General features: G+C 40.3%; 1 protein-coding gene and 1 long non-coding RNA gene across 2 annotated transcripts; both read left to right on the top strand.

Annotated features, from left to right (window-relative positions):
• Nucleotides 1–3,634: 3,634 nt before the first annotated feature.
• On the top strand, nt 3,635–5,073 carry LOC139564579 (uncharacterized). Its single transcript, XR_011672785.1, has 2 exons — nt 3,635–4,174; nt 4,454–5,073. It is a non-coding gene; the product is annotated as an uncharacterized lncRNA (long non-coding RNA).
• A 394-nt stretch (nt 5,074–5,467) lies between these two features.
• On the top strand, nt 5,468–21,058 carry lyar (Ly1 antibody reactive homolog (mouse)). Its single transcript, XM_071384203.1, has 8 exons — nt 5,468–6,161; nt 9,331–9,445; nt 9,533–9,640; nt 9,808–9,891; nt 17,322–17,655; nt 17,786–17,851; nt 20,479–20,564; nt 20,800–21,058. Exons 1-8 carry the CDS (start codon nt 6,040–6,042, stop codon nt 20,935–20,937), a joined length of 1,053 nt encoding a protein of 350 aa, XP_071240304.1. The 5' UTR covers nt 5,468–6,039; the 3' UTR covers nt 20,938–21,058.
• Nucleotides 21,059–22,611: the final 1,553 nt, after the last annotated feature.

Raw genomic sequence — 22,611 nt, 5'->3', positions numbered from 1 at the left:
TAAAATTGTGAGTTCACCCTCCCGCAGTTGTGAAGCTTAAAGATGAATAATATAGCTCTAGGTGATTCTAAAGTGTAAGGCATTTTTGGAGGGATTTTGACTACCTTAAAATTTTGGTTTCTAGAGTGCTCTTCCTGTTTAGGAGAATCAAGCGTTTTGAGGCAAGTAGAAATTATTTGGTTTTTATTGTGAAAAGCACAGCAAACCATTAAAATATATATATATATTAAACACCAGATTGTGATTCCCCAGGTCTTGAAAATAACTGTACCGGTGTTTGGGGGCAAAAATACTAAAACTGAAATAAACAAATACATATTTTGGGTACTACTGCCCACATCTGTTTTTCAACAGTACAAAACAAAAATCTACCAAAATGTACATATTTATTATTTTTAAATTACAGTACATTCCTATCATTATTGACATACATTTTCATCAGCAATGACAAAAAGGAGACAAGAGGGCACCCCACACTTTATTTTCATATGTTCTCACTCACATCACTATCTCCTTTGCCATCTTCCATTTATTGCATTTCAAAATTGACACAAGTGCACATCACATGGCTTTTTTTGGAACTCCAGCATTTCTCACATTTTAGGCATCCAGTTGAAGCCTTGGTGTAAAGGTCTGGGTGTAGCTGGTGCAGAGGAGTCAGGCGCAGGACAGCAGAGATGAGTAACACAATGAACTTTACTCAAAATGACAAAATACATGAAGTAACACCAAGCCCACAAACATCGGACTGAACTTACAATAAACAAACACGCACAAAAAACATGGGGAAACAGAGGGTTAAATAATGAACATGTAATTAGGGAATTGAAACCAGGTGTGAAAAAACAAAGACAAAACAAATGGAAAATTAAAAGTGGATCGGCGATGGCTAGAAGGCCGGTGACGTCGACCGCCGAACGCAGCCTAACAAGGAGAGGGACCGACTTCGGCGGAAGTCGTGACACTTGGATTGATCATGTTGCACTGAGATGGGCACAGGGCAGTGGAGGCTCTTCAGAGGAGGACCATCCTCAGTGAATTTCATAAAAATAGTGAAACAAAAAAAGTTTTCCTTTTTAGATTGAACTATAATAAATATATTAACATGTCGCCAAATAATTTATTAAAACACACTGTTTGGCAATGAAGGTCTACAGTAGCCTCAGCAGCATTCTGTAGGTTAGCACCATGGTGTAGCCGGAGAACAGCTAGTTTCCGTCCTACTATGGGTACATTGACTTTAATAAAAAACCTAGGAGGCTCATGGCTCTCACTCCCTTCCATAGACTTACACAATAATTACGACAACTTCTGTAGGACGTCCTCCAACCTATCAGAGCTCTTGCAGCATGAACTAACATGTTGTCCACCCAATCAAAATATCAGAGAAGGAATCTAGTACTGAATGCATAAGCTACAGCTAGATACCACTGCAGTGCATAAAATGTGATGAGTAGTTGACTCAAAGAGAGAGAAAGACAATAGTTGAACAATTTTGAACAGATTCATTTCTTCCCAAAATTAAGAAGAAGCGAGGGAGAGAGATATTTGGTTTTATTTTTTAACTTTCACTTAGCTAGAGAATGCAGCTAGCTAGTTTAGCTTACTCAAACACCGGGCTCAAACAGAGAGGGATTCTATGTTAACTAGCTGACTATGGCTATCCAACACTAGAACTCTTCCAAGAATGTAGTTGATTTAATCTGATTGTCATAAGGTTCCATGACGTTGTCCACACAGGGCATCTGAACACACAAATACATTTAGATGATTTTCATTACATTTTGCGTGTTTTATTTAACTTTTGTACACCTGTGGTGTTCCCGGTCAAAAATGACCGGTCATTAGAAAGGAATTGGTGAGACTACAATTAGTGTATAAAATTGAATTCAGGCACATGCCCATTCATCAGATGAACACACTTCCTCTCCCAGACCCCCACATGCATGTGTGTTTGAGCACACACACACACACACCTCACTCCCCTTCTTGGCTTCCATGGCAACCCCCAAGGGGACCTTTCCCCAAAATAATATTTCCCGCACGAGAACCACACCTGTTGGCATTCTCACAAACAATCGCTATATTGTTTCAATAATATATGGAACTTTTCTCGCAGCTCTGGTATATAAAGCTTTTTTGATGTCTTGCTCACAATTCATTCTGTGGCAGCCCAATGACCAAACGATATACGGTATGTGAGGCTCTTGGTCATATCTTTGATCATGACACTGGAGAGGAGGAGATAAGCCAGGAAACTGACAGTGAAGATGCATTAGAGGAGGAAGTGTCAGAAGTTGAAGACAATACAGAATATGATCAAGACGGTGACCCGTTCCTGTAGGTTCATGCTCTACAACATTCGCAGAGTACGACCCTGCCTCACGCAGGAAGCGGCGCAGGTCCTAATCCAGGCACTTGTCATCTCCCGTCTGGATTACTGCAACTCGCTGTTGGCTGGGCTCCCTGCCTGTGCCATTAAACCCCTACAACTCATCCAGAACGCCGCAGCCCGTCTGGTGTTCAACTTTCCCAAGTTCTCTCACGTCACCCCGCTCCTCCGCTCTCTCCACTGGCTTCCAGTTGAAGCTCGCATCCGCTACAAGACCATGGTGCTTGCCTACGGAGCTGTGAGGGGAACGGCACCTCCGTACCTTCAGGCTCTGATCAGGCCCTACACCCAAACAAGGGCACTGCGTTCATCCACCTCTGGCCTGCTCGCCTCCCTACCTCTGAGGAAGTACAGTTCCCGCTCAGCCCAGTCAAAACTGTTCGCTGCTCTGGCACCCCAATGGTGGAACAAACTCCCTCACGACGCCAGGTCAGCGGAGTCAATCACCACCTTCCGGAGACACCTGAAACCCCACCTCTTTAAGGAATACCTAGGATAGGATAAAGTAATCCTTCTAACCCCCCCCCCCTTAAAAGAGTTAGATGCACTATTGTAAAGTGGTTGTTCCACTGGATATCATAAGGTGAATGCACCAATTTGTAAGTCGCTCTGGATAAGAGCGTCTGCTAAATGACTTAAATGTAAATGTAAATGTAAGACCAAGAGACTACCGATGTGGAACAATCCAGTGATGAGGAACAGGGCTCTGCTGAGGTTGCTGTTACATTCCTTTTAAAGAATGGGAATTTGTCCTGGTCTTCATCCCCACTTGAGAGGTTGGCTGTCGGCTGAAAATGTTATCAGAATAACCCCAGGGCCATCGAGATACGCCATATCCCAGGTTGATGACATAAAATCCTGCTTCGGGCTATTCCTGACAGAGTCAATCGAAACTATAGTGATAAACATGACAAACTTGGAGGGGAGACGCGTTTACAAAGACAACTGGAAGGAGGTAGACGTCCAAGCATACGTGGGTCTCTTGATTTTGGCTGGTTGGTACAGATCCAGAAACTAATCTACCACCAGTTTATGGGATGCAGAGTCTGGTCGGGCAATTTTTCGTGCCACTATGTCACTCCAGACATTTCACGTGTTGTCACGGGTGATTTGCTTCGACAACCGTGATACAAGACCAGGCTTCGTCAACAAGACAAGCTGGCAGCGATCAGAGAGATTTAGCACAAGTGGATGGAGTGCCTGCCACTCATCTATAACCCAAGTCCAGACATCACAGTGGATGAGTGTCTGGTCGCTTTTAGGGGACGCTGCCCATTCAAACAGTACATGCCAAGCAAACCGTCAAAATATGGAATAAAGATATGGGCAGCATGTGACGCCAGGACAAGTTATGCCTGGAACATACAGGTTCACACCGGGATACCTGCTGACGGTGTTCCCGAAAGGAACCAGGGGAAGCGGGTGGTCCTGGAAATGACTGCAGGTCTCCAGGGGCACAACATAACATGTGACAATTTCTTCACGTCATATGCTCATGGTCTGGAGCTGCTCCAAAAATAATTACCATGGTGGGGTCGGTCAGGAGGAACAAGCCTGAGTTGCCTCCTGCCTTATTCACTACCAAGGACAGGGATCGTTTTCCCTCTAAACTTACCTTCACCGATACACACACTCATGTCCTACTGCCCGAAGAAAAATAAGAATGTGCTCCTGATGACAACTCTGCACAGGGATGTCGCTGTGAGTACCAGGGAGGACAAGAAGTCCAACGCTGTCCTGGATTAGAACAGGAACAAAGGGGGAGTTGACAACCTTGATAAGGTATGTTACTTTTCATGTTTCAAGTCTCATGTACTTTTTTTCCTATTACCAGATTGTTTTATCTGCACCATAAAAATAAGAGATGTTGTTGTTTGGTGAAATGCTCATTGAATTTGTGAACAATATGGAGTCAATTCTATTCATTTGAATATGTAAATATGTTTTAGATGTGATAAATTAAAACAACGCTTGATGCAATTTTTCACGTCATCATGCAAGACATGAAGTATCAATTGCATGTACTCATTATTTTATTTACAGATTTTTCCACTTTTGCAGGTTACTGGCACATACTCTTGTAAGGGGATGACGGCACATTGGCCCATGGTGGTGTTCTTCAACATCCTAGATGTGTCGGCCTACAACACGTTTGTGGTGTGGATGGAAGTGAATCCAGGCTGGAAGCAGGGGAAATTCTTCAAGAGGAGACTATTCCTTGAAGAGTTGGAGAAAGCCATGGTGGCACCCCTCATTCAAAGGCGCCAACATCTTCCTTGAACACCATCCTCGGCTGGATTGGTGAGAGATATACAAGGGCCAGAAGCAAGATCTACGGCCGCCAGAGACAGAAGAGACAAAAGGAGAGGTGCAAAAGAGATGTCAAAACGAGCATTATGTGCCATATATACAGTGCATATATTTGGAAGGCACATGCAACAACCACCATGTATTGTCCAACATTTGCATGAGAACACACAAAATGTAACCACCATTGATTGACAGATTGTGAACATTTTAATGTTTTTGTTATTGTTAGTAATACTGTTATTGTTACTGTTGTTCTTTAATGTGTTCAGACATTAATTTTGTAATATGGTAAAATTTTCATGTGTAGTTTTGGGCCTATGTCCTTTCTTTACTAATAAAATCATACCGGTCAGTTTTGACCGTGAACACAACAGATGTTATTTTGTGCCACTATTTAAACATTTGAAATGGTTTCAAAACAAATGTCCTTATTAAACTTTGACACAAAGTAGTCTATGATAAATAGCACAATATGTTTCATCTGAGTATTTTTATAGTCAAAATAATCCATACATTATGCTTTTTTTACTCAAAAACGAGTTGTATGAGCTCAGGTCAATGAGGCCTGCAGGCCATAAATAGCAAATAGAATTTCAAAACGTGTAATGTTCACAAGAACTTAAGTTGATAAAAAAGATCGAACACAACATTAGGTAATAATATATGTATTATTATGGATTTATAATCAGCTATAATGGGGCGGGGATTTTGGACCGGGAACACAGAATTAATTAACATGAAACGAACACAACAGGAGGATTAATTAAGAAGGTTTTGTGAATCTGGGCCCAGGGCCATAAGAAAATATTTAAGATTCATGTCATCAACTGGAACTCCTCAAAACCATCTGCCGCCTTTCCGGAAGGGAAATAATGTAACACTTCCTGTCTTGAAAGAAGTCGCGTGTTTTTAAACTTTGCACTGACGAACCTACATGTGTTTTTTTCCCAACGTCTTTGTATTGCTACTACAGCTAATGACCTATGTAGTAGCTTCATATCATTCATATGACACAATGTTTGTTTCAAATACCGTTGTAACTTACTAAGTAACAAGCTTGTTCCTTGCATGACTAGAGTAAGCTAGCCGGCTAACGTAAGCTAGCTACCGCCCGGTAAGTTAGTTCAGGAATTGTTGGCCCATGCCATGTGTCTCACTCTGTATCGATCTAAACGTAATTTGGTATAGTATATAGCAAGCAAGGCAACGTTGTCCTAAAGGAATTTGTTTTGTTGAGTTCATTGACTTGTGGTAGTTGGTAGTATTCATTGAGCCATAAAATAACGGTAGTATCAGCTAACGTTAGCTAGTACGTAGTCAGCTAACGTTAGTCCAACATGGTCTTCTTCACGTGCAATGCGTGTGGTGAATCACTAAAGAAAGCCCAAGTCGAAAAACATGTGAACATGTGCCGTGGATGTGAAATTTTGTCATGCATTGACTGCGGAAAAGACTTTTGGTAAGTGCTTGTGAATGTTTTTTTCTCTTGTTATGTTGGGTACATCGCAGTTTGGTTGCTTGCTTTGCATAGCCAACATTGAACCAGTATCTGTCTGTGCGTTAGACACCTCTAACGCCCATAAGGCTCATATTCAAGCGCTCAAAGCTCTCATTCCCCAGCTGTGCTATAGCGTTATAACGTTAAAATACGTTCATTGATCACTACATATGGAGTTTCGCTGAGTAACTATCTTAATTTACTCCCGTTACGGCTGATATGTACTTTCAAAAAAGGTCTAAATAGAAATGTATGCATTGGGGCTGCCGAAGAGACACTTTTTCGATTGCTTGTACATTTTTATTTAGACCTTATTTGGAAGTACATAAAAGTCTAATTGCATTCATCAAATACGTCGTAAAACACAGATGTAGACTAACAGTGAAATGCTTACTTACGGGCCCTTCCAAACTATGCAGAGAAAGAAAGTATACGAAATAATAGAAAGTTAATAACATGTAATAATAAATACACAATGAGTAACGATCACTGGCAATATACACAAGGTATCAAATCAAGCTTTATTTATACAGCACATTTCAGACATGGAATGCAACGCAATGTGCTTCACAGGGGGGGAAATGAAGGAGAAACAAAGCTCTAATATTAACTCCACAACAAACTTAAGATAAAATAAACGTGACCTGTGGAAAAGCAAAGCTAAAAAAGATTAGTTTTAAGATCTCTTTTAAATATTTCCAGTGTTGTCCCCCCTTAGATTCTCTTGCAGGTTATTCGAGAGGCTGAGGGCATAATAACTAAAGGCTGCCTTGTCATGCATTTTGGTCCTAGGCTTTGGGATAGTTAAAAGGCCAGTGCCAGAGGGATCTACTGGATGCATAACTTAAAAGCATATCTGACATGTATTGGGTTGCACAATAGTCACTTGATTTAAAAACTAATAGAAGAATCTTACAATTAATTCAAACTCACAGGCAGCCAGTGAAGAGACCTTATAACTGGTGTAATGTGTGCTCTGTCTGGTTTTGGTCAGGACACTATTATGTCCACTCTAAGGAAATGGGAGACTGTCACAAACACGATGGTGTGTCACGGGACTAGTCTGAAGGTAACCGGTACTGGTTAAAAAAAATGAAAGTATGAAGGTAGTGTTATGCTACCCAAAAAATGGGTTAAATATGTGTTTTTAAAAATATGTATATATGTGTATATGTTAGAGGTTGACCGATTATGATTTTTCAATACCGATTATTGGAGGACCAAAAAAAGCAGATGCTGATTGATCGGACAATTTTTTTTAAAATATATATTTGTAATAATGACAATTACAACAATACTGAATGAACAATGAACACTTTTATTTTAACTTAATATAATCCATAAAATCTATTTAGTCTCAAATAAATAATGAAACATGTTCCATTTGGTTTAAATAATGCAAAAACACAGTGTTGGAGATGAAAGTAAAAGTGCAATATGTGCCATGTGAAAAGATAACATTTAAGTTCCTTGCTCAGAACATGAAAGCTAGTGGTTCCATTTAACATGAGTCTTCAATATTCCCAGTTAAGAAGTTTTAGGTTGTAGTTATTATAGGACTATTTCTCTCTATGCCATTTGTATTTCGAATACCTTTGACTATTGGATGTTCTTATAGGCACTATAGTATTTCCAGCCTAATCTCGGGAGTTGATAGGCTTGCTAGGCTTGATAGGCTTGCATAAACAGCGCTGTGCTTCAAGCATTGCGTAAAACTGCTGGCGAACGGAGGAAAGTTCGGTTTGAATGAATGCTTACGAGCCTGCTGCTGCCTACCACCGCTCAGTCAGACTGCTCTATCAAATATCAAATCATAGACTTAATTATAATATATAATCACACAGAAATACGAGCCTTAGGTCATTAATATGGTCAAATCCGGAAACTATAATTTCAAAAACAAAAAGTTTATTATTTCAGTGAAATACGGAACCGTTCCGTATTTTATGGAACGGGTGGCAACCCCAAGTCTAAATATTGCTGTTACATTGCACAACCTTCAATGTTATGTTATAATTATGTAAAGTTCTGGCAAATGAATTACGGTCTTTGTTAGGAAGAAATGGTCTTAACACAGTTCGCAACGAGCCAGGTGGCCCAAACTGCTGCATATACCCTGACTCTGCTTACACTGAACGCAAGAGAAGTGACACAATTTCAGGCACCGCATTGATTATATGCAACGCAGGACAAGCTAGATAAACTAGTAATATCTTCAACCATGTGTAGTTAACTAGTGATTGTGTTAAGATTGATTGTTTTTTATAAGATACGTTTAATGCTAGCTAGCACCTTACCGTGGCTCCTTGCTGCACTCGCATAACAGGTAGTCAACTTGCCACGCAGTCTCCTCGTGGAGTACACCATAATCAGTGTCCAAAAATGCAGATTACCGATTGTTATGAAAACTTGAAATCGGACCTAATTAATCGGCCATTCCGATTAATCGGTCGACCTCTACACCAGATACTGGGAGATTTAATTCAGCAGGAAAATAACCTAAAACAGAAGACCAAATCTACACTTGAGTGAAAGTTTTGACCTAAATGTGCTTGAAAATGTATGGCAAGAGTTGAATGGTTTTCTATCAATGATCAACAAATATGACAGAAGAATTTTCAAAAGAATAATGGGCAAGTATTGTACAATCCAGGTGTGCAAAGCTCTGAGACTTACCCAGAAAGACTCACAGCTGTAATTGCTTCCAAAGGTGATTCTAACATGCATTAACTCGGGTTCACTTTGTCATTATGGGGTATTGTGTGTCGTTGGGTGATGGAAAAAATCTATTGAATCCATTTTTAATTCAGGCTATAACACAACAAAATAAATGTGGAATAAGTCAAGGGGTATGAATACTTTCTGTAGGCACCGTATAACTAGGACTAAACTGATTAGGTATTGGAATAGATACCGGCCGTAACGGGAGTAAATGAAGATGGCTGCTTAGCGAAACTCCATATTTTGCGATCAACAAACGTGTTTTGATATAACGCTTGCAGAGCTGGTGAATGGGAGTTTGAATCTGTGCTTTGTCTCAAACACATATACTGGTTCAAGCCAACATCACATGTTGAACAGGTAAATGATTATGATGGGTACATAGCTATTCTATGTCTTCCCCCAACAGGGGAAATGACTACAAGGACCACATCAAATGCATCAGTGAGGATCAAAAGTATGGAGGCAAGGGCTATGAGGCTAAGTCCAAAAAAGGGGATGTCAAACAGCAACAATGGATTCAAGTGAGAAATAGATCATTCATCTGATTTCCCTCTTTTGTTTATCAGCACTTTGTGGGTAGATGATTAATGGATGAGATTTTTCCATAGAGGATCCAAGAAGCCATGAACAAACCAGGAATCAGTGCCAAGCTGAAAGATGTTCTAAATCAAGTCAGTTCGTATGATAACGTCCCACGAAAGAAGTCGAAGTTCCAGGTTGGTTATTTCTATCGTTGCTAAGGATATGATGGTTCGTTATTGTCAGTGGTGCGTGACTTTGTGCTGGCCCGCAGTGTCCGTTTACTGCTATTTTATGCTTGGCTTGCTGAAATGTTAAATCACTCTGTTGTAATAATGCTGTCACGTGGTGCTCACTCCATCAGAACTGGATGAAGAACAGTCTGAAGATCCACAATTCCACGCTGCATGACCAGGTGTGGGACATCTTTTCAGCAGCAACCAGCAGCGTGAGTATCTCTTAAAGGAAGAGTGTTAACATAATTAGGGTCACGTTTCAGCTCTGTCTGTCCATGGCCTCTTCTGTCGTGGGTCCTCTTCCTCGGTGTGCACTGTCACTCTGTCCGTTTCCATCTTCTCCAACTGTCTGTAACATTTCACGTAAACCCTGTTTCTTGTCTGCATCGAAGTAGCGGTCCTTGTACCTAGCATCGAGAATGGTGGCGACACAGTAAAGAGACCTCAGAGAGAATGCCACAGAATCGCTTGTTCACAGCCTCTAGTAGAGGACTTTTGCAGGTTTTAACCACACGTTCTGTGTCTGCAGTTTTGTTGAGCGGGCTTTTTAATGCCATGTCAGAGGGTATCACGTCTGCTGCAGATGCAGTTGATGAACTTATTTCTCGAGTCAGTGGCGCTAGGAGTGTGTTCATGTTTCCAAGGTTCAAACATGTTCTCATGGCAGCAGCGGTATGAGAACAAGCACATTTTTGAGAATGCAATACGGCTTTCCTCAGTACGAAATTCTCATCGGCCCACTGTGCTGTCAGACTTAGCATGCTCATGGGGCTGACATCGCTGGTCCAAATGTCAGTCGTGAAGCTAATAGCAGTGACGCCCATAGCAAGTAGCTCATGGATGTGCGTTTCAACAATACTGTGTAACTCTGGTAGGGCAACATCTGAAAAATAGCACCTACTTAGATGTGTGTACCGGGGCTCAAGGTGCTCAACCGGTCGGCGAAAGCCAACATCATCCACGACAGATAGTGGTTGATTGTCAAGGGCAATGAATTCCGTTATCTTGGCGTTAACTTCTACTTAGTACTCATCCCGGATCCGGGAGCACCCCCCACAGTAAAAAAGCTGACTAGCATAGCCTAGCATAGCGTCACAAGTAAATACAAGCATCTAAATATCATTAAATCACAAGTCCAAGACACCAGATGAAAGATACAGATCTTGTGAATCCAGCCATCATTTCTGATTTTTAAAATGTTTTACAGGGAAGACACAATATGTAAATCTATTAGCTAACCACGTTAGCAAAAGACACCACTTTTTTTACTCCACTATTTTTTTACTCCATCAGTAGCTATCACTAATTCGACTAAATAAAGATATATATAGCCACTAACCAAGAAACAACTTCATAAGATGACAGTCTGATAACATATTTATGGTATAGCATATTTATTTTGAAAAATTTGCATATTTCAGGTATAAATCACAGTTCTACATTGCAGCTGCAATCTGAAATAGCGTTGGAAGCAGCCGGAATAATTACAGAGACCGACGTCAATTACCAAAATACTCATCCTAAAACATTTCTGAAAAATACACAGCCTACAGCAATTGAAAGACACAGATCTTGTGAATCCAGCCATCATTTCTGATTTTTAAAATGTTTTACAGGGAAGACACAATATGTAAATCTATTAGCTAACCACGATAGCAAAAGACACAACTTTTTTTCTCCACCATTTTTTTCCTGCATCAGTAGCTATCACTAATTCGACTAAATAAAGATATATATATAGCCACTAACCAAGAAACAACTTCATAAGATGACAGTCTGATAACATATTTATGGTATAGCATATGTTTTTTTTGAAAAATGTGCATATTTCAGGTATAAATCACAGTTCTACATTGCAGCTGCAATCTGAAATAGCGTTGGAAGCAGCCGGAATAATTACAGAGACCGACGTCAATTACCAAAATACTCATCCTAAAACATTTCTGAAAAATACACAGCATACAGCAATCGAAAGACACAGATCTTGTGAATCCAGACAATATTTCAGATTTTCTAAGTGTTTTACAGCGAAAACACAATATATCGTTATATTAGCATACCACATGAGCTAACATCACCCCAGCATTGAATCAATGCAAAAGGGGCGATAACGTTATCGCCACCAAAATATATTAATTTTTTCACTAACCTTCTCAGAATTCTTCAGATGACAGTCCTGTAACATCATATTACACAATGCATATAGAGTTTGTTCGAAAATGTGCATATTTAGCATCACAAATCGTGGTTATGCAATGTAATCTGTCAAAACATGGCATGCAATCTGGCCGGCGCCATCTTGGAAAGGCACCTATGTTTACGATTATTTATCGATTAGATTGACAAAAAAAATACAGGTTGGACAGCTAATGAAAGATGCATTGGTTATTAATGCAACCGCTGATTTAGATTTTTAAAATTAACGTTACTAGACATACATTGTGAGTTACAGCCAGACTAGTGCCGCAAAAAATGGCCGACAACTGCGTTTACATTTTTCCACATAAATACGGAATAAAATCATAAATAACTCTTACTTTTGGACGAGCTTCCATCAGTATCTTGGGCAATGTGTCCTTTGTCCAAAAGAATCGTTGCTTTGTTGTAAAACGACCTCTTCAACTTCGGAACTAGCAGCTAACGATAGCTACACGGCACACACATGTCCAAATCCTCAAACGCAATACTAAGGAAATTCCGAAAAATAGCAATATACTCGCATAAACTGATATAAATCGGTTTCAAATAACTTCGTTATGATGTTTCTAACACCTATATCGAATTAAATCACAGACGGATAGATCTTTGGTCAATAACGAGAGCTTTTGAGCATGCCATTCTGATGTCCTCCCTTGCGTCCTGGCGAGCGTCGAAAAGAAGGGACATCTCACTCCATTGCCTTTTATAAACTCTGAGAAACACGTAGAGACGCCATTCCACTTCTCATTGGTTACTGACATCCAGGGGAAGGCGGGTGCAGTTCATTTCGATCCATAGGGCACACACAGAGCTTAAAACTGATCCGAGATCAGAGACTATTTTTCAGAGCTTCGCATGTCCTGTCATGATTTTCGCTGTAGAAAGAGTTCTGGTTCACCCACAGACATAATTCAAACGGTTTTAGAAACTAGAGATTGTTTTCTATCCAATAGTAATAATAATATGCATATTGTACGAGCAAGAATTGAGTATGAGGCAGTTTAATTTGGAGACGATATTTTCCAAAGTGGAAACAGCACCCCCTGTATTGAGAAAAGGTTAATGGATTTCGCCTTTGAATTGTCTCGCTGAAATTCTTACTCTTTCAAATGACTGCTCAACTTGAACTTGTTTAGTTGTTGGACGTGTGTGTGTTTTTTTCTTTTTTGCTTTTGTTCTAAGTAGCCGCTGAACGTCTGGGAGGATGCACTTTCGAATGAGTTATTAGGTTTCTGGTATTGACAGATTTCACTTTCTCCCCTCTGGAAATAATAGCAGCACAGACGTTGCATATGGACATTTCGTTATCTTCCTTTGAAACTTCAAAAAAATAGATCCACACAGCAGACATGGGCGAGGTTAATCAGCTTTGATGTCGGTTTTGCACATCGACGTTAAACTAGACATCGGGCCGATGTTGGCATTTTTAGCTAATATTGTCCAATTCCAATATGCTTACCGATATATCGTGCATCCCTATTTTTATCTAAATTTTGACACTTGACACCACTGGACAGATGTCACGTTAGTACTGTACACTGAGTGTACAAAACATTAGGGACAGTTGCTCTTTCCATGTCAGACTGACCAGGTGAATCCAGGTAAAAGCTATGATCACTTATTGATGTCACTTGTTAAATCCACTTCAATCAGTGTAGATAAAGGGGAGGAGACACATTAACTTCTCACGAGTCACCATCCCGGATCCGGGAGCATCCTCATCAGTAAAAAAGCTGACTAGCATAGCCTAGCATAGCGCCACAAGTAAATACTAGCATATAAATATCATGAAATCACAAGTCCAAGACACCAAATGAAAGATACACATCTTGTGAATCCAGCCATCATTTCCGATTTTTAAAATGTTTTACAGCGAAAACACAATATGTATTTCTATTAGCTAACCACAATAGCAAAAGACTCAACCGCATATTTTCACCATTTTTTTTACCGCATAGGTAGCTATCACAAAACCGACCAAATAGAGAGAGAATTAGTCACTAACCAAGAAACAACTTCATCAGATGACAGTCTTATAACATGTTATACAATAAATCTGTTTTGTTCGAAAAATTTGCATATTTGAGGTATAAATCATAGTTTTACATTGCAGCTACAATCACAAATATCACCAAAGCAGCTAGAATAATTACAGAGGACCGTGAAATACCTAAATACTCATCATAAAACATTTATGAAAAATACATGGTGTACAGCAAATGAAAGACAAACATCTTGTGAATCCAGACAATATTTCAGATTTTTTAAGTGTTTTACAGCGGAAACACAATATAGCATTATATTAGCTTACTACAATAGCCAACCACACAACCGCATTCATTCACCGCAAAGGTAGCGATCGCAAAAAAACAGCAAAAGATATAAAATTATTCACTAACCTTGACAAACTTCATCAGATGACAGTCCTATAACATCATGTTACACAATACATATATGTTTTGTTCGAAAATGTGCATATTTAGCGGTACAATTCGTGGTTTTACAATGTGAATACGTAGTCAAAATGCACAAAATTGTCCGGAGAAATCTTGGACAGTCACCTAATCTAATCAAATAACTCATCATAAACTTTACTAAAAAATACATGTTGTACAGCAAATTAAAGATACACTAGTTCTTAATGCAACCGCTGTGTTAGATCTTTAAAAATAACTTTATTACGACATACAGCTTACGTTATAGCGAGACAGCGCCCAAAATAAGGGCGGAAAATATGACTAAACATTTTCAACAGAAATACGAAATAACATCATAAATGTTTCCTACTTTTGCTGAGCTTCCATCAGAATGTTGTACAAGGAGTCCTTTGTCCAGAATAATCGTTGTTTGGTTTTAGAATGTCCTCTTCTCCTGTCGAATTAGCAAACATAGCTAGCCATGTGGCGCAAACGTGCCCAACTTCACATGACGCAAAGAAAAGAAAATTCCGAAAATCGCAATAAACGTTCAATAAACTGATATAACTCGGTTTAAAAAAACTACTTTATGATGTTTTTATCACATATATCAAATAAAATCAGAGCCGGAGATATCTAACGTGTATACCGGAAGCTTTTCAGAAGACAATCTGGTGTTCCTTCTCGCGCCTTCGAAGACAATAAATTCCAGACACGTCATTCCAAAAGCTCTTGTTCGGCCTCAGATCAAGCTAGACACCCCATTCCACCTCTCACTGCCTGTTGACATCTAGTGGAAGGCGTATGCAGTGCATGTAGATCCATAGATTTCAGGCAAATTAATAGGAAGGCCCTGGAACAGAGCCTCGATTTCAGATTTTTCACTTCCTGTCAGGAAGTTTGCTGCAAAATGAGTTCTGTTTTACTCACAGATATAATTCAAACGGTTTTAGAAACTAGAGTCGTTTCTATCCAATAGTAATAATAATATGCATATTGTACGAGCAATAATAGAGTACGAGGCAGTTTAATTTGGGCACGATTTTTTACAAAGTGAAAATAGCACCCCCCTATTGACAAAAGGTTAAAGAAGGATTTTTAACTTCTCTGGGATAGGCGGGACGCTAGCGTCCCACTTGGCCAAATGCCAGTGAAAATAAAGAGCGCCAAATTCAAATAAATTACTATAAAAATCAAACTTTCATGAAATCACACATGAAAGACACCAAATTAAAGCTACACTTGTTGTGAATCCAGCCAACATGTCTGATTTCAAAAAGGATTTATCCCGCGAAAGCACACCAAACGATTGTTAGGTCAGTACATAGCCACAGAAAAACACAGTCATTTTCCCAGCCAAAGATTGGAGTCACAAAAAGCAGAAATAGAGATAAAATTAATCACTAACCTTTGATGATCTTCATCATCATGTTACACAATACATGTATGTTTTGTTCGATAATGTGCATATTTATATCCACAAATCTTAGTTTACATTGGCGCCATGTTCAGAAATGCCTCCAAAATATCCGGAGAAATTGCAGAGAGCCACATCAAATAACATAAATACTCATCATAAACTTTGATGAAAGATACATGTTTTACATAGAATTAAAGATATACTTGTTCTTAATGCAACCGCTGTATCAGATTAAAAAAAAAGTTTTTAAAAAAATTACGGAAAAAGCAAACCATGCAATAATCTTAGACGGCGCTCAGAAAATAAATAAATGTATCTGCCATGTTGGAGTCAACATAAATCAGAAAATACAATATAAATATTTCCTTACCTTTGATGATCTTCATCAGAATGCACCCCCAGGAATCCTAGTTCCACAATAAATTGTTGTTTTGTTCGATAATGTCCGTTATTTATGTCCAAGTAGCTACTTTTGTTAGCGCGTTTAGTAAACATATCCAAACGCTAGTGCAGGTCCCGCATAACGTCGGACGAAAACTTCAAAAAGTTATATTACAGGTCGAATAAACTTGTCAAACTAAGTAGAGAATCAATCTTTTGGATGTTGTTATCCTAAATATTCAATAACATTCCAACCGGAGAATTCCTTTGTGTCTGTAGAAGTAATGGAACGCAAGTCGCTACCATGTGAAATGCGCGTGACCAGGACTTGGCTCTCTGCCAGACCACTGACTGAAACAGCTCCCATCCGGCTCAACATCACAGTATAAGCTTCATTCAACGTTCTACAGACTGTTGGCATCTAGTGGAAGGCGTAGGAAGTGCAAACAGATCCATATCTTACTGGGATTTGAATAGGCGATGAGTTGAAAATCGGCCAGCTTCAAAATTCTCACTTCCTGTTTGGATTTTTTCTCAGGTTTTTGCCTGCCATAGGAGTTCTGTTATACTCACAGACATCATTCAAATTTTTTTTTAGAAACTTCAGAGTGTTTTCTATCCAATAGTAACAATAATATGCATATATTATAATCTGGGACAGAGTAGGAGGCAGTTCACTCTGGGCACGCTATTCATCCAAAAGTGAAAATGCTGCCCCCTATCCCCAAAAAGTTAAGCTTTGAGACACAGACTGTATGTGCGCTATTCAGAGGGTGAATGAGCAAGACAAAGGATTTAAGTGCCTTTGAACGGAGTATGGTAGTAGGTGCCAGGAACACCGGTTTATGTGTTAAGAACTGCAACGCTGGTGGGTTTTTCACACTCAACAGTTTCCTGTGTGTATCAAGAGTGGTCCACCACCCAAAGAACATCCAGCAAACTTGACACAACTTTGGGGAGCATTGGAGTCAACATGGGCCAGCATCCTTGTAGAACGCTTTCGACACCTTGTACAGTCCATGCCCTGACAAATTGAGGCTGATCTGAGTGCAAAAGGGGGTGTAACTCAATATTATGGTGTTCCTAATGTTTTGTATACTCAGTGTATATGATATATAAAACAGAATCAATGTGTATTTTTACAAATCAGGTGACGTTTACTAAAGCAATTGATATAATTTTCATAATTCAAAACAATGTTATATGAATAAACTTTTGATTTTAGCTGGCTCCCGAAGCCCCGACTCAGACAGAGGAACCCAAGCAGTCTGTTGCTGAAAGCAAAACCGAGACTAATGGGGGCCATCAGAATGGCACATCGGAGGAGCCACCACCAGAGAAGAAGAAGTTGAACAAGCGTGAGCGCAAAGAGGCAAGACAAAAGAAGAGCGGGAAGAAAGAAAAGAAAGCCCCGGAGAACGGTAACACCGAGGAGGAGGAGGAGGAAGCCAGTGCAGGCAAACGAAAGGACAAAAAAAGGAAGAGGAGTTCTGAGGAAGATGCTGGAGGAGAGGTGACCACCAAGAAACGGAAGACAAGTAAAAAGGACAGTTCCGGAGGTATTTAACACATTTTCAAGGGGTTCTTTTCTCAAGTGAGTGTGACACTGCGTTGCTTCTCTTCTTCACACTTGCGGTTGGAAAATGCACATTAGTCTTTGATTCAGTTTCTTTTTATTCTACCTTCCAGATGACCAAAACACAGAGGCGGCTGAGGAGGAGGCAGAGGGTGCTGCAGGACAAACAGGTTCCAAAGGTACCAGTTCTTCTGAGAATGTGCTCATTGTCCTGCACAGTTTTCATAGTGTGAAAAGACCCAATTCATCCCAATTCACCACACTTTTCCCCCCGATGTGTGCACTTGCACACCACACATGCCCCTTTCGTGGATTGAAAACCATTGGCTGGAGGGAGTTTTCAACTTTGTTAAATCCATGCCGAGAAGGGTGCACACTTCGAGAGAAGTGGAGAATTTGGGACGTACATTGGACTTAGTTCATTACCTCAGTTTTTTACATTTTCAAAATGAAGCCACCAGGGGACAGTGTTGACACGTCCCTTTGCTGCAGAGTAGGCCTACATGAATGTTCTTTCAAGAATAGTTGGAAACAGTGATTATTTGATATCCAACAAAAGCACCTTCAATTTTAAATTGTCATGCATGTAGTCGGACTCCAGCCACCCAAGTCATAGCCTGTTCTCTCTACTACCGCACAGCAAGCGCTACCGGAGCGCCAAGTCTGTGACCAAAAGGCACCTGAACAGCTTCCAAAGCAATAAGACCGCTAAACAGTTCATCAAATGGCTACAATTTACATTGAAACCCCCCCCCCTATTATTTATTTCTTAATTGCTTTGCACTGACTCCATTGCACTGGCTCTATGCACACTCACTAAGCACACTTACTAGACTCTACACACACACACACACACACACACACACACACTCATTGACATTCCAACACACATGCATACACACACACTACATACGCTTACACACACAAAAGACACGCTCATATTGACGCCACACGCACACATACACTTTCACACTTCACATACGCTGCTGCTACTCTGTTTATTATATATCCTAGTCACTTTTACCCCTACACACATGTACAGTGCATTCGGAAAGTATTCAAAAATAAAAATCCCTCATCAATCTACACACAATACCCAATGGCAAAGCGAGAACAGGTGTATTTTTTTTTTTGCAAATGCGTGGGGGGGGGGGAATGGATACCGTATTTACTTAAATATTCAGACCCTTCGCTATGAGACAAGAAATTGAGCTCCGGTGCATCCTGTTTCCATTGATTTCTACAACTTGATTGGAGTCCACCTGTGGTGAATTCAATTGATTGGACATGATTTGGAAAGGCACACACATGTCTAGATAAGGTCCCACAGTTAACAGTGCATGTCAGAGCAAAAACCAAGCCATGAGGTTGAAGGAATTGTCTTTAGAGCTTCGAGACAGGATTGTGTCGAGGCACAGATCTGGGGAAGGGTACCAAAAAATGTCGGCATCATTGAAGGTCCCAAAGAACACGGTAGCCTCCATCATTCCTAAACGGAAGAAGTTTGGAACCACCAAGACTCTTCCTAGAGCTGGCCACCCAGCCAAATTCAGCAATCGGGGGGGGGGGGCCTTGGTCAGGGAGGTGACAAAGAACCCCATGGTCACTCTGACAGAGTTCCTCTGTTGAGATGGGAGAACCTTCCAGAAAGACAACCATCTCTACAGCACTCCACCAATCGGGCCTTTATGGTAGAGTGGCCAAACGGAAGCCAATCCTCAGTAAAAGGCACATGACAGCCAGCTTGGAGTTTGCCAAAAGGCACCTACTCAGGCCATGAGAAACAAGATTCTCTGGTCAGATGATACCAAGATTGAACTCTTTGGCTTGAATGCCAAGCGTCACATCTGGAAGAAACCTGGCACCATCCCTACGGTGAAGCATGGTGGTGGCAGCATCATGCTGTGGGGATGTTTTTCAGCGGCAGCAACTGGGAGACTAGTCAGGATCGAGGGAAAGATGAACGTAGCAAAGTACAGAGATCCTTGATAAAAACATGCTCCAGAGAGCTCAGGACCTCAGACTGGGGTGAAGGTTCACCTTCCAACAGGACAACGAACCTCAGCACACAGTCAAGACAACACAGGAGTGGCTTCGGGACAAGTCTCTGATTGTCCTTGAGTGACCCAGCCAGAGCCCAGACTTGAAGTTGATCAAACATCTCTGGAGAGACCTGGAAATAGCTGTGCTGCGACGCTCTAACCTAACAGAGCTTCATAGGATGTGCAGAGAAGAATGGGAGAAACTCCCCAAATACAGGTGTGCCAAACTTGTAGCGTCATACCCAAGAAGACGTGTGGCTGTATTCGCTGCCAAAAGTGCTTTAACAAAGTACTGAGTAAAGGGTCTGAATACTTACGTAATGTGAGATTTCATTTTTTTTCTGCAAAAACTTCTAAAAAACTGTTTTTACTTTGTCATTATTGGGTATTGTGTGTAGATTGATGAGGGAAAAAGTACAATTTTAATCAATTTTAGAATAAGGCTATAACGTAACAAAATGTGGAAAAAGAGAAGGGGTCTGAATACTTTCTGAATGCACTGTAAATACTGTACCTCAACTACCTTGTACCCATACACATTGACTCTGTAATGGTACACTTTGTATATAGCGTCTTTATTGTTTTTGTGCTACTATTTCCTTTTTTATTTAGCAAATATTTGTCTTACTTTTTAACACTGCACTGTTGGGAATGGGCTCGTAAAACAGCATGTCACTGTGAAGTCGACACTTGTTCTAGTTGGCGCATGTGTCCAATACAATTTGATTAGCCATGATCAACTAATGCTCTTGTTTGACTTCCAGGAAAGTTCAATTGGAAAGGAACGATAAAGGCAGTCTTAAAACAATCTCCTGAAGAAGGACTTGCGGTTAAAAAACTCAGGAAGAAGGTATGTTCATCAGACATCTAGGAATATTGTGCGTCACACAAGATAGTTAGAGATCAGTTTTTCTGGCATCTCACTTTTATTTGCACATTTGATCAAATATAGTTCATACATACTACTGGAACAGCATGTTTAACCATTTTACATTATGCCCGTAGGGTTAGAATAGTGATATGACATGGTCATGATTGTAATTGTCACTGTTTTCACTAATGGCACAATACATTTTTCCTTCCAGGTTTTGTCAGCTTACTACTCATTCAGCGGAGAGGGAAATTTCAAATCAGAAGAGGAGCTGCTCGCACTCTTCAACAAGAAGATTAAAGGCAACCCCAAGTTTAGAGAATTAAAAGACAAAGTTAGACTTGTAAAGTAGATGTAAATCTCTCATCACACTCTCGTGAATTCCAGCATGGCTGTTTTAACAACTCTCCGTGGTATGCGTGTCATTTTTTTAAAAGACGTCACCTGAAAGATTAAATCATCTTTAACACCAAGTCATGACCCTTTACTGACTTTTAATTGGACACCAATGTTGTCTTGTGTCTTTAAGACTAGAAACAATGCAGGCTTTAGTGTAAAGAGCCACTGAACATGCCAATTTGCATGTGTTTTTCTGTTGCTCATTAGAAAAATTTCAGTCTTGGAGGTGTGTTTCCTGAAAGATTCCACGTTTGGTTAATGATGTTTGTTCCCCATGAGACACTAGCCTATTTCATGTCCTCAAAATCCCCAGAAAGAATCTATAACTCAAGAACTCTGTAATAAATGTTGACGCTTTTGCCGAGGATGTTTTAGTTGAGTAATTTTACATTTAACTAAGGTGTTTGGTGCAGTATTTCTATAGTTAGAAAATATGCGACATGTCTTATGTAAAGAAAGTCAGCTGCTGGGCAGGTCTGCCTCACTGTCTATGCTATTGGATAAAGCGTAATCACCGCAGCTGGTTGTACCATGTTAGTGGGAAAATGGACTTTGTCAAATCAGCACCCAACCTTCATTCACCCATTTTGACGTACAGATGTTCCAAACTTTTTTGGACATGACTGACCATTTAATATATGATTACTTACACTGTAGTCAATTTTGATACTATAATAACTGTTTCTGACTCATATCAATGCCAAATAGGCTGTTTTCAAGGGGATTTGTTGCTTTTTAAAGGCAGTCGCTCTGTTTGCAACATGTGCCAAATTTGTTAATTTGTATAGAGACACTTGTTTAATGATTGGTGTGAACAGACCTAATGAGTCTTCTGTAAAAGCAAGACTGACAAATGGAGGTGGTTTAGAAGCACTTGTGTGATAAGGGCTTACCAAGAAACTTCCAAAAGGACTTATTCAAGACAAAGAAGTTGGAGCACTTAACAAAAAAGGCAGAGATTAATTAGTTTAATTATTCCTTTTGGAAGTTTTTTTTGGTAAGCCCATTCGATGGATTTTTGTCATTGTTGTCGAACACCCCTCCTATTTTCCTGTTTACTTTAGTGCGGAGGCCCACCTGGACTCACCCCAGGCTAATACTTAGGCTTTAGTTCAGCAAGATAAACACTGTCTTGTTGCATGCTTTGTTTGTTTAATTGTTTGCATCCTATTAATTGAGCAATAAGAATTTACAAAAATTATTTTCATGTGCCTTAGGGTTAATAGTGGTTGTGGAGGATACAGGCTCTTTCACATTCCAACCCACAGTACGGCTGTGAAACGGTACCTTATCTCTGGGATTGGATGTGGAAGGGGAGGGGTGCACCTGAGGTGAATTTGACTCTCACACGGGACGGGGCTAATGCACATTCCTCGGCACCCAGAACGGGGTTCATTTGGCCGGGTACACAGAAGCGCCATAGAATCAAGACACTGGTGTCAGCCTCAGGTGAAGTTTTAATGCTGTCTGATTTCCACCACTCAAATGAGCAGCCTGTTACCTGCATACACACACATACACTCACTGCACACAAACACCCACGGCCACAGTCACTAGGAGATGCTGGAGGAAATATCCTCAGCTTTATGAAGCTCCTGCTAATCCTTCCGAGTTTAACACTGATCCT

The sequence above is a fragment of the Salvelinus alpinus genome, chromosome 2 (assembly GCF_045679555.1).
Source record: "Salvelinus alpinus chromosome 2, SLU_Salpinus.1, whole genome shotgun sequence".
In the NCBI taxonomy this organism is placed as follows: Eukaryota; Metazoa; Chordata; class Actinopteri; order Salmoniformes; family Salmonidae; genus Salvelinus; species Salvelinus alpinus.
The sequence above is the reverse complement of the archived record's forward strand: the minus strand, read 5'-3'. Positions and strand labels throughout refer to the sequence as shown.